This window comes from Mobula birostris, chromosome 8 (assembly GCF_030028105.1).
Source record: "Mobula birostris isolate sMobBir1 chromosome 8, sMobBir1.hap1, whole genome shotgun sequence".
Lineage (NCBI taxonomy): Eukaryota > Metazoa > Chordata > Chondrichthyes > Myliobatiformes > Myliobatidae > Mobula > Mobula birostris.
Genome location: NC_092377.1, coordinates 157790281 through 157803880, shown reverse-complemented (window position 1 = coordinate 157803880; position 13600 = coordinate 157790281). Strand labels below are relative to the sequence as shown.

At 40.5% G+C, this 13600-nt stretch overlaps 1 protein-coding gene across 1 annotated transcript in view; it reads left to right on the top strand.

Moving 5' to 3' along the window:
* Positions 1–13600, top strand: part of LOC140202339 (uncharacterized) — a 54658-nt gene that overhangs the window by 6738 nt on the left and 34320 nt on the right. The window contains exons 2-3 of the mRNA XM_072267250.1: positions 6600–6681; positions 13168–13274. Coding sequence (XP_072123351.1) covers positions 6600–6681; positions 13168–13274 — 189 coding nt within the window. The remainder of the gene's footprint in view (positions 1–6599; positions 6682–13167; positions 13275–13600) is intronic.

The following is a 13600-nucleotide window of genomic DNA, read 5'->3' as shown; positions in this document are numbered from 1 at the left end:
TTTGCCGATATTGCTGTCCCTTTAACTAATCTCTGAAGAAGGGTGAAAAGTTTGTTTGGATTGAACCTTGTCAGGAGGCATTTGATCAATTAAAAGTCATTTTATGTCACCAACCTGTGCTCAGGGCACCTGACTTTCCAAAGCTATTCTCTAAAGCTGTGGATGCCAGCGATGAAACTGCAGGAGCAGTGTTATTACACAGGGGTGATGATGATGTTGATCATCCTGTGGCTTACTTTTCAAGGAAAGTTAATGAGCATCAAAGAAATTATTCCACCATAGAGAAAGAGTTGTTGTCACTCATTCTGGCTTTGCAGCATTTTGATGTTTATGTTTGTCCAGCTCAGAAACCACTTGTGGTTTGTACAGATGATAATCCATTAGTGTTTTTGAGTAAGGTAAAGGACAAAAACAAGGTTGTTTAACTGGAGTCTGATTTTGCAAGAATATGATCTTATGATAACTCACATTAAAGGCAAAGATAATATAATTGCTGATTGCCTTTCCAGATGTTAAGCTTGCAATGTATTGTTTATAGTGGAATAGAATCTGGTATTTGTATACGCTTCTGCAATATGTTATATGGTAATTGCAAATGTATTGTTTTATATATTGTAGTTGGCAGTTAAAATTTTGCTCTTGCAGATCAAAATTTTCCATTTTGGGGGAAGTGTTGCAAACCCACATGTTTCGTTTACTGTGGACTGTCACTTTAAAAGCGCCTAAGTGAGGCAGGACTATGACATCAGTTACAGGCTGCTGCGAACTTAAACTCATATACAAAGAGCGACCTTCAGTCAAGAGAGAAAGACTGGGGAAGCCGGTAGCTTCAGCTTGTCACAACTGGGGCTTAGAACTCTCTTATGCCCACAAGGGTGGGTTAAACATCGGCACGAGGTGCATAACGAATGTGTGACTGTCACTTCGTACAATCCATAGGAGTGGATTTTTTTGGGGTATCTTGTGGGACCACTTTTGTAGCCCTTGCCTGGGTATGTTGTGTGGTAACCTCTGGAAGATGATATTCCTGTGACAGGTCACTTTCGGTGATAATTCGTATGTGGATTTGGAACAACACGTCGGACAAGATCTACGGTGGCTGTTATCTCGTTTTACCATCGTGGAATCTGTGGAATACTTCGTACTTACCTTTTCTCTACGTTTAGATTAGATTATGAGGACACGCAGTCCTCTTTTATTGTCATGTAGTAATGCATGCATTAAGAAATGATACAATTTGTTCCTCCAGAATGATATCACAGAAACACAAGACAAACCAAGACTAAAAAAAACTGACAAAAACCACATAATTATAACATATAGTTACAACAGTGCAAAGCAATACCATAATTTGATGAAGAACAGACCGTGGGCACGGTAAAAAAAAAGTCTCAAAGTCTCTCGAAAGTCCCATTATCTCACGCAGATGGTTGAAGGGAGAAACTCTCCCTGCCATGAGCTTCCAGTGCCGCAAACTTGCCAATGCAGCATCCTGGAAGCACCCGACCACAGTCCGACTCTGAGTCCGTCCGAAATCTTTGAGCCTCCGACACCGAGCACCATCTCTGTCGAGCGCTTCGACCCCGGCCCCGGCAACAGGAAATAGGCAAAGCCGAGGATTTGGGGTCTTCCCCTCCAGAGATTCTCGATCGCACAGTAGCAGCGGCAGTGAAGCAGGCATTTCAGAAGTTTCTCCAGATGTTCCTCCGTGCTTCTCATGTCCGTCTCCATCAAATCAGGATTGTGCACGGCACCGATTTAACAAATACAATATCAATTTGGAGCGGCCGCGCACGCTGCGTCGCGCCGTCATCTTCTCCTCCCCTCCTGATTTCACCTTGGATTACAAATATCTCTCTCCCATCATTTTATTTCGTGGATTACTGAACTTTCCTACTTTACCATCTCAAGACTTTAAGCCTTATTCCCCCAAGCTCGATAGTCTGGGAGTTATATTTACACGCATATCTACACATAACACTGTTAACTTTTGTTTATCTTGGTTGTTACTATTTTTTAAGTAGTTACTAATAAATCGTGGTTTTAACATCAAAACCAGATTCCATGTGTAATCTATTGCTGCTGGTTTGTTTCTAAAATGTTACAATTCGTAACAAACTTCCTATCTTCTATTCGTGCTTCATATCTTTGTGCTGGTGATTCAGCAGGAGTGCTGGGAAGATGCTCAGGAAAGACGGAGATGCTGGTCTTTTCGAAGATTTAAGCTTATTGAGAGTTCGCAGATCTTCCATTGTCTGTTCATCTGTTAACAAGTAATTTAACTGTGCAGGTGCAGGTTTTCGTCTTTTGTCTGTAATTGGAACAGGGTCATTAGGTCTCCTTAGTTTCCTAGTCATTATTGGCTTTACCTCCATAGAATCTCCAGTGAGTTCCATTGTTAGCCTCTCATTCTCAATCATCTTTTTCTTTTCTTCTAACTCAATCTTTTTGTCTTCAAATTCCTTCACTGCTGCTTTCTTCTCTGCAATATGATTCCTTTCCACTTGTTCTGTCTCCAGTTGCAGAAAAAGCTCTGCATTTTGTATTCTTTCCTTGTATAGTTGATCTAGTTTCTTCATCCTTTTCGGATACTCCTGCAAAGTGCTTTCCTGTAACTACTGTAGCTGTCTTTTGAGAGATTCAATTTCTCCTGGTACATCTTCTCTCTTGCTTCCAGGTAGTCTTCATCATCTTGCTTATTGGCAATATCTGTCTCACTTGCGTCCTCTGTATCTTCATCTGAGTCGCGGCCACAGATACTGCATTCATCCTCATCGTCAATGCTGTCTAGCTCCTCCTCATCGTTGTAATAGTCGACAATGCGTGAGAGAAGTGCTGTGGACATCTTCCCTGCCAAGCTGCCCTCCTTTGTTGACAGATCTAGTGCCTTGATGGTGTGCCAATCCAACTAGATTTTCCGGAGCCATTCACATCCCATCAACGGTGGTCCTCCATTTTTCAGTACAAAGAGGTTCAGCTGTTGTGTTTTGTCTCCGTAGGTCACTGCCACTTTAATTTTACCTTTGGGATGCACTTTCTGTCCTGTGTAAGTCTTTAGCAGTAGTTTAGTTCATTTCAGAGGTATGTGAGAAAACAGTCGTTTGTAGTCGTGTACAGAGATCACTGTTAAAGCTGAGCCTGTGTCCAACTCCATTTTCAGTCCCACGCCTGCCACTTGTGGAGTGATCCTTATTACTCTTTGATCATCTGTCTTTTTCACGCTGTGAATTTACAGGCAAGACAATTCATTTTCATCTGAATCGTTCTCATCAGAACTGCTTTTTTCCATTTTGCTTACATTGTCGTGCCTTCCTTTCTGGGGTTTCTTGTTTCTCTGTATTTTGTCCTTTTTCTGCTGTTTACTAGCTTTGCATACTCTGCCAATGTGGCCCTGTTTGCCACAGTTTCTGTATTCTTTGTCTTTAAACCAACAGTCATCAGGGTCATGTGACATGTTCCCACAACGGTAACATTTCTTTCCTTCATTTCTGTTCAGTGACATTTTATTCATTTATTCCAGAGATTTTTGTTGTATCTCTGAAGCACCCTGTGCCCAGGAGCAGCTTCTGCGGGGTTTCACAGTGCATGCCACACACTAACCTGTCCCTCAATGCATCCGATAGACCAGCTCCAAATTGACAATGTTCTGATAATTTGCACAATTCAGCACAATATTCCGAAATCCTTTCATTTTTGCTCTGATTCCGTTTGTGAAATTTAAATCTTTCAGCGATGATCAGTGGTTTGGGGTTTAAGTGCTGTTGGAGAGTGTCTACTATTTGCTTGAACGTTTTGTCAGCTGGCTTTTCAGGGTTAACAAGCTCCTCAACCCCTGAGTTGAAAGCATGAAAGATCCCACACCCCACAATATGTATTAATATTTATCGTGTGTTTATTATGATTATTGAGCTCTTTGTGTTCATTTCTTCTGTGCCGCAATGGATCTGTTCTCCTTATTTCGTTCTCCTTACTCTTGTGTATAGGAAGTGACATTAATCTCAAGTCTTGAAACACAAATAAATCAATGAAAAACTGTACATAAAAAGAGGGACAAACAAACAAAGTGTAAAAAAAACAACAGGCTGCAAATACAAAAAGAATAAATAAATAAGCAATAAATATTGAGAACATAGGATGAAGAGTCCCTGAAAGCAAGTCTGTAGGTTGTGGGAACAGTTTGGAGTTGGGGTGAGTGAAGTTATCGCCTCTGGTTCAAAAGCTTGATGGTTGAGACACCTAAAAGAAGGAGCAGTATTCTACCCGAAGTGGTATGTTGTTGAAAGTGGGAAGGAAGTCAGTTTTGTTTTAAAGCACTGAAACTGAATTAAAACATGGAAATAATGGGACTGAGAATTTGATTTAAGTAAGTGAAAGCCATTTCTTAGGAATGACAGGATGAAAGGTTGATATATTAAGTCTATGAAAACCAAGAGATGCTTCCACTCTAATGTAATCAACTAAATCAGGCAGTTTATAAAAATGGGGTACTGAGCTTTAGGAAATGCTGGAACTATCACCAGCTGAACTAAGAGAAAGCTGAGCTTCCTACAGTTATTTGTTGCAAGAACAAGTTAATGCTTCAGAACAGGAACTTAAAGAAGCCCACCAGTTATGAGATACATTGAAAGAGAGGGAACGACGCAAGGAATACTCCAAATGAATTACTAAGGAAACTGACTGAGAACCCGTCGAGAAATCAGCTGGATGAACTGCCTCAATGACTATTGCTTAGTTGTACTCACATCTGGTGTGATGAAGTGCTTTGAAAGGTTGGTCATGGCAGAATCAATTCCCACCTTAGCAAGGTGCTGGACCCACTGTAATTTGCCTATTGCCACAATTGACCTACAGGGGATGCAGTCATACCTCAGTACTAATCAACAAACTCAAACACTTGGGCCTCTATCTCTCCCTCTGCAACTGGAACCTTGACTTTCTCATTGGGAGACCACACTCAGTGCAGACTGGACATAACATCTCATTGATAATCCACACTGGCACACCTCAAGGATGCAGGCTTAACCCACTGTTTTACTCTGTCCACACCCACTAGGCACAACTCAAACACCATCTATGAATGTGTTGATGATACAACTATTGCTGGCAGAATTTCAGATGGTGACGAGGTAGTGTTCAAGAGTGAGATAGATCTGCTGATTGAGTGGTGTTGCAACAGCCTTGCAGTCAACATCACTAAGACCAAGGAATAGATTGTGGATTTAAGGAAGGGGAAGTCAAGAGAACACACAACAGTCCTCATCAATGGTTCAGAAGTGGAAAAGGTTAGAAGTTTTACATTCTTAGTTGTCAACATCTCTGAACATCTATCCTGGACCAACATATTGATGTATTTACAAAGAAGGCACGACAGTGACTATATTTCATTAGGAGCTTGAGAAAACAGTATGTCACCAAAGACACTTGCATATTTCTACAGATGTATCCTGGAAAGCATTCTAACTGGTTACATCACTACTTAGTATGGAGAGTCCACTGTACAGGATCAGAATAAGCTGCAGAGAGTTGTAAATTCAACCTGCTCCATCATGGGCACTAGTCTCCCCAGCATTCAGGGCACCTACAAAAGGCGTTGCCTTAAAAAATTGGTATCCATCGTTAAGGACCCCATCACGCTGGACATGCCCTCTTCTCATTTCCACCATCAAGGAGGAGATACAAAAGCCTGATGACACTCAACATCTTAGGAAGCACTTCTTCCCTTCTGTCATCAGATTTCTGAATGGACAATGAATCTATGTATACTACTACAATTTATTTTGCTCTCTGTTTACAGCAGTTTATAGTTTATTATTATTTATTATAACATACTGCTGCTGCAAAAGAACAAATTTCACGCCATATGCCAGTGATACTAAACCGATTCTGATTCAGAATGTTACTAGAAGAGTTTCATCTTTGCATTATATGGAGACTAAGTTTGGAAACACCCAATGTTATTGACACCTGTTGTGTTTGAGCAAACAAAATACAGGGATGCATTTATATTGACACTTCAGATGTTTGCTCTTCAGCCACATTTGCTTTTTAGCTTCCTTCCATGGGAGACATTGTTTCAGCACTGAACACTGCAATTAGCAATTAAAGTTAGTGAAGATTCAGGATTGAATTTTATCAGGTGTACAGTACATTGAAACATACAGTAAGATGCGTAACTTGCATTAGCAACCAACACATCTGAGGATGTGGTGGGTGCAGCCCACAAGTGTCGCCACACATTGTGGCACCAATGCAGCATGCTCACGACATTAGCAGAACAACACAGAACACAACATGCAAAGAAACAAGCCCTGTTCCTCCCTCCCACTCATGTACATACACAGTCCTCTAAACACGCCAGGCCGTCTTTCGCCTCCAGTAGCCTCTGATTCGGACTAAGACATGCAGGCATCGGCCTCTGACTACCCCAGTGAACTTGCAGAGATTCGCAGATCCGGGGTTCTGGCCAATGGGCCATAACTTCCGTGCTTCCAATTTGACCTCTGGGCCTCGATCCTTTGGTTTTTCGATGCAATTCTGCACAGTTGATGTATTGCATGCTGCACTGCATATTCTCACTGACTTTTTTTTTTAACTTTTAGGAACTCAAAATATGATTCATCTGCCAAGGACCTTGGCCTGGCAAGAGAATATTGTCTATTAGAAATGTACAAGAACAATGAAGTAAGTGTTGTTGCTGCTATGACTGGGACAATTGCACTAATGACTACAAGATAATTGATGCTAAATTGAATGGAAAAATGCTTGTATCACCCTGGTGCTGATTCTGATATAGTTTCACTATATAGTATACTGGTTCAGTTTATAATTTGCTGCTTTTACATAATGCTTATTAATATACTTATTCATTTACATAATCAATACAAAAGATCATTGTTCAATATAACATTTTTCAACTAAAACAATATTGAAAGGACTCTGTGTGAACCTGATTTCCAGCAATTGTACTGGAAACTTAGATATGGGTCAATTTGTTGTTATTTACCTTGATGTTAATTTGCAAAGATGACAGTAACAATGTGGCTATCTATAATATTTGTACATGTATTGTTGGGTATGATTATGATTCTATAAGTTTAATTATTTGTATATTACTCATACAGTCACATATCTTGAAAGGAAGGCTGAATATTTGGTACAGTTAGAGAAGAGGCATTCCCATTATAATAAACTTGAACATAAGGGTAGTTCAAAATAAATTTATAATCAAAGTATGTGTGTGTGTGTGAGTGTGTGTGTGTGTTTTTGTGTGTGCGCGCGTGCGCATATTTGAATGCATGCAGTATACGGAATAAAGAGAAGAACTTGTAGCATAGTTACAATCAGCTTGTATGATGCTGTGGGCATCACTGAATCGTAGCTGAAAGAAGATTTTACCTGGGAGCTTAATGTCCAAGAATGCACACTGTAGTGAAGGGACAGGTAGGTAGGCAGAGGGGGTTGAGTAGCTCTGTTGGTAAAAATATGACATCAAGTAATTAGAAAGAGATGACATAGGATCAGAAAATGTAGAATCGTTGTGTGTAGAGCTAAGAAACTTTAAGGGTAAAAGGACCCTGATGAGAGTTAGATACAGACCTCCGAACAGTAACAACGATGTGCTCTAAAAATTACAATGGGAGATAGCAAATGCAAGTCAAAAGCGCAATGTTAAAATAGGCATGGGGATTTCGATATACAGGTAGATTGGGAAAATCAGGTTGGTGCTGGCTCCCAAGAGGTGGAATTTGTAGAATGCCTGTGAGATGGGTTTTTAGAGCAGCTCGTGATTGAGCCCAGTAGGGGGTCAGCTATTCTGGTTTGGGTGTCATGCAGTGAACCAGAACTGATTAGAAAGTTTAAGGTAAAGAAACCTTTAGGGGCAGTGATCATAATAGAATAGAATTCACCTTGCAATTTAAGAAGGAGAAGTTGAAGTCAGTTGTATCAGTATTATAGCGGAGTAAAGGGAGTTACAGAGACATGAGAGAGGAGCTGGCCGAAAGTGATTGGAAGAGAACACTAGCAGGGATAATGGCAGAGCAGCAATGACAGGAGTTTCTGAGAGCAGTTTGGATGGTGTAGGATAGATACGTACATCCCAAAGAAGAAATTTTCTAAAGGCAGGGTCACGTAACCGTGGATGACAAGAGAAGTCAAAGCTAAAGAGAGGGCATATAACAGAGCAAAAATTAGTGGGAAGTTAGAAGATTGGGAAGCTTATAAAAACCAACAGAAGGCATTTAAAAAGTCATAAGGAATACAAAGGTAAGCTAGTCAATAATATTAAAGAAGATACCAAAAGTTTCTTCAGATATATAAAGTGTAAAAGAGAGGTGAGATCAGGTATTGTACAGCTGGAGAATGATGTAGGAGCAGAAGTAATGGGTGGCAAGGAAATGATGGCTGAACTGAATAAGTGCATTAGTCTTCACTGTAGAAGACACTAGCGGTATGCCAGAAGTTCGAGAGTGTCAGCAGGCAGAAGTGCATGCAGTTGCTATTACTAAGGAGAAGGTGCTAGGGAAGCTGAAAGGTCTGAAGGTAGATAAGTCACCTGGACCAGATGGTCCACACCCCATGGTTCTGAAAGAAGTAGCTGAAGAGGTTGCGGAAGAGCTAGTAATGATCTTTGAAGAATCACTAGATCCTGGAGGATTGGAAAATTACAAGTGTCGCTCTTCAAGAAGGGAGGGAGGCAGGAGAAATTATAGGCCTGTTAGCCTGACTTCAGTGGTGGGAAGATGTTGGAGTCGATTGTTAAGAATGTGGTTTCAGGGTACTTGGAGGCACATGGTAAAATAGGCCAAAGTCAGCATGGTTTCCTTAAGAGAAAATCTTGCCTGAAAAAAATTGTTAGAAACAAAAGGTTAGATAAAAGTGAATTGATGGATATTGTGTAGTTGGATTTTCAGAAGGCCTTTGCAAGGTGCCACACATGATGCTGCTTAACAAGTTCACAGTACATGGTATTACAGGGAAAATACTAGCATGGATGGAGCATTGGCTGTTTGACAGAGACAAAGAGTGGGAATTAATGGAGCCTTTTCTGGTTGACTGTCAGTGACTAGTGGTGTTCCACAGTGGTCTGTGCTGGGACTGCTTTTTACATTATATGTCAATAATTTACATGATGGTATCGATGGCCTTGTGGCCAAGTTTGCAGTCAATACGAAGATGAGTGGAGTGTGAGGTGGTGTTGAGGAAGCAGAGAGGCTACAAGAGGTCTTAGAACGATTGGGAGAATTGACAATGAAGTGACAGATGGAATACAGTGTCAGCAAGTGTATGGTATTGCACTTTGGTAGAAGAAATAAAAGCATGAGCCATTTTCTAAATGGAGAGAAGAATCAAAAATCTGAGGTGCAAAGGGACTTATGACTCCTCATGCAGGATTCCCTAAAAGTTACTTTGTAGGTTGAGTCAGTGGTGAAGAAGGCAAATGCAGTGTTAGCATTCATTTTGAGAGGACTAGAATATAAAAGCAAGGATGTAATGTTGAGGCTTTATAAGGCACTGGTGAGGTCTCATTGGAGTATTGTGAGCAGTTTTGGGTTCCTTGTCTAAGAAAGGATGTGCTGACTTTGGAGATGGTTCAAAGGTGGTTCATGAAGATGATTCTGGGATTGAAAGGCTTATCATATAAGAAACGTTTGATGGCACTGGGCCTGTGCTCTCAGGGATTGAGAAGAATGGCGGGGGGTGGTGGGAGTCTAATTGAAACCTATCAAGTGTTGAAAAGTCTCAATAGAGTGAATGTGGAGAGGATGATTCCTATGGTGGGGAGTCTCAGAATAGAGGGACATCCATTTAGAATAAAGATGAGGAAGAATTTCTTTAGCCAGAGAGTGGGGAATATGTGGAATTTGTTGTAAGAGGCAGCTGTGGAGTCCAAGTCTTTGAGTATATTTAAGGCTGATGGATTCTTGATTAGTCGGGGCATGAAGGGATATGGGGAGAAGGCAGGAGATTAAAGATGAGACGGAAATGGATCAGGCAACACACATAAAAATTGCTGGTGAACGCAGCAGGCCAGGCAGCACCTCTAGGAAGAGGTACAGTCGACGTTTCGGGCTGAGACCCTTCATCAGGACTAACTGAAAGAAGAGCTAGTAAGAGATTTGAAAGTGGGAGGGGGAGGGGGAGATCCAAAATGATAGGAGAAGACAGGAAGGGGAGGGATGGAGCCAAGAGCTGGACAGTTGATTGGCAAAAAGGATATGAGAGGATCATGAGACAGGAGGCCCAGGGAGAAAGAAAGGGGGGAAGGGGGGGAGAAAAGCCCGGAGGATGGGCAAGGGGTATAGTGAGAGAGAAAAAGAATGTGTGTGTATATAAATAAATAACGGATGGGGTACTAGGGGGAGGTGGGGCATTAGCGGAAGTTTGAGAAGTCAGTGTTCATGCCATCAGGTTGGAGGCTACCCAGATGGAATATAAGGTGTTGTTCCTCCAACCTGAGTGTAGCTTCATCTTTACAGTGGAGGAGGCCGTGGATAGACATGTCAGAATGGGAATGGGACATGGAATTAAAATGTGTGGCCAAAACTTCCGCTAATGCCCCACCTCCCCCTCGTACCCCATCCGTTATTTACTTATATACACACATTCTTTGTCTCTCTCCTTTTTCTCCCTCTGTCCCTCTCATTATACCCCTTGTCCATCCTCTGGGCTTTTTCCCCCCTCCCCCTTTTCTTTCTCCCCTTTTCTTTCTCCCTGGGCCTCCTGTCCCATGATCCTCTCATATCCCTTTTGCCAATCAACTGTCCAGCTCTTGGCTCCATCCCTCCCCCTCCTGGCTTCTCCTGTCATTTCGGATCTCCCCTTCCCCCGCCCACTTTTAAATCTCTTACTAGCTCTTCTTTCAGTTCGTCCTGACGAAGGGTCTCGGCCCGAAATGTCGATTGTACCTCTTCCTAGAGATGCTGCCTGGCCTGCTGCGTTCACCAGCAATTTTCATGTGTGTTGCTTGAAATTCCAGCATCTGCAGATTTCCTCGTGTTTGCGTAGGGGAAATGGATCAGCAATGATGAAATGGTGGAGCAGACTCAATGGGTCACATGGCCTAATTTTGCTCCTATATCTAATGGTCTTATGATCTTTTATCTCTATTTACCACCTTGAGATTCATTTACTCATAGGCATTTACTTGGAAAAAAAGAAATACAGTAGAATTTTATGAAAATCTATATGTAAAAAGACAGGCTGACAACCAATGTGCGAAATAAGACAAACTGCAAATATAATACTGAGAATATGAGTTGTAAAGAGTGCTTGAAAGTGAGTCTGTAGGTCGTAGAATCATTTGAGAGTAGTAGTTATCCATACCAGCTCAGCAGCTTGATTGTAGGGTAATAACTGTTCCTGAATCTGGTGGTGTGGGACCCAAGGCTTCCTGTTCAATGTAAATAGCGAGAAGGGTGCATGGCCTGGATGATAGGGGTCTTTGATGGATACTGCTTTCTTGTGGCAGCAGTTCATGTATGTGTACTCAGTGCTGAGAATGGCTTTGCTTATGATGGACCGGGCTATATCACCTACATTTCCATTCTTAAGCATCGGTGAAATATAAAATACCAGGCCGTGATGTAACTTATATACTGTATGCTCTTCACTGTAACCAGTTAGAATACTCTTCACAGCGTATAGAAATTTTTCAAAGGTTTTTGGTGAAATGCCAAATTCATGCAAACTTCTAAGAAACTAGAACGCTAAAATGCCTTCTTTGTAATGACACTTGCGCGCTGGACCCAATTACATAATGCAAATATTTCAATGTAATGGAAATATTCACCTTCCGAATGAACAAGCTGTGAATTTTATTTTTTTTTAAGAACTGAATCTAAATCTATCTGGAAATCAAAGGTACCAAAAAAGAGTGTTATTAGCTTTATACCCTACTTTATTTAGACCCTTCTGCTAGGGTTATCACTAATTTTCATAACTCCAAACCATTTAAGATTCAACATGGCAATAGACAAGGTTGTCCGTTGAGCCCTTTGCTTTTTGATCTGGCCTTAGAGCCTTTAGCCATTGCTTTTCGAGAATCTAACGATATCACCGGTATTTTAAGGAGAGACACTATTCATAAAGTCTCATTGTATGCTGATGATTTGCTGCTATTTATTTCTAATGTTGAGACTTCATTACTTCATGTGCTTTCTTTACTCTCCTGTTTTAGCTAGTTTTCAGGTTATAAATTAAACCTACATAAAAGCTTTATACCCTGTCTAGAATTTTTTTCCCCCAGCAGAGAGGCTAGAATGAAAACACCTGGATCTTTTGAAGATGGTGCATAATTTTAAATGAATAGTGGAAATCATTTCCTCAGGTTGGAAGGGATCATTATCTGAAAATGATAAAATAGTAAGGATAGCAGCTGGAATGTTTTATTTGTTTGGATAGATGTTGGATTGTCTGTAATTTACCACAGTGAACAGCTGATGGAGGGATAAATAAGATTATCCTGTTAAGTATTGGAGCAATGGTAACTTTGGGGATGGGAATAGAGTGAATTTGTTTTGACCATTTTTGAAGTTTGAATGATAAAATAAGAAAATGGTATTTGTGGCCTTAGGGCTATCAATGTCTTATAAAATGATAAGCAGTTCTTTTGACCGTCACTGTATTTGGAGTGATGTATGTCACAAGTCAGTTAACTCTGTTAAACTTGTTCATCAAATCATTTTATGTATAGCTACATATTCAAATAATTAATTTTAGAACAGTTAATTAGACAAATAATACATCCTTTGAAGTGCCTGGTTAGCAGAGTTCATATACAATTGGCATTGTAAAGTCCTGCCAGTTAACTTTCATTTAACATGCATTCTTTAGTGGGTGTAGACTGCAGTTTAATTACCAGATTGGTCTCACCGAGAGGATGGTGAACCTGTGAAATTTGCTACCACAGAAGGTTATGGACGCTAACTCACTGCATATTTTTAAGAAGGAGATGATCATGTAGGTTTCTAGACGTGAGCCATTTTGGGGTATGGAGAGAGAGTGTGCAGAAAAATTAAACTGGTACTATTGCTTAATATTTTCTTTGATTTCTTAGGCACACTGGGCAAAACAACAGTATGAAAAATGAGTATTTGTTTTGTTAAATAATAATGAAATTCATGTTAAATTCACTATTTCACAAGCAATGTTTTAATTTTTATCCAGATAATTTCAAAAAATCAAAAAAATGCTGTATCTTCGTTGAATGGAAACTCTACTTGTGATGTTAACGTGATGAAAAGATATGCTGGAGTGTTTAATGAATCTGACAGGTGGTGATGCATTTTTTTCTTTTTATAATTAGTATTTGGTTCTTGATTGTGTTTAGTGAAGCACATAACTAGTTAAAGTTTTGTGTAAGTGATATCACTACCCATTTCATTGATTGTAATGATCCAACTGATCAACTCTTCAATTTTTTCTTGGCTTCATCAAGTAACTGAAGTCAACCAGTGCCTTAAAAACAGGCATTGTGCTTGACATCATGTCTTGGGTATGCAGGACGAAAACCAAATAGGTTGCCCAAAAAGCATGTACTGTATATGGTTTGTGGATGTCAAATGTTGGCAGGATCTACTTTGAGGTTGAACAGAGTCAA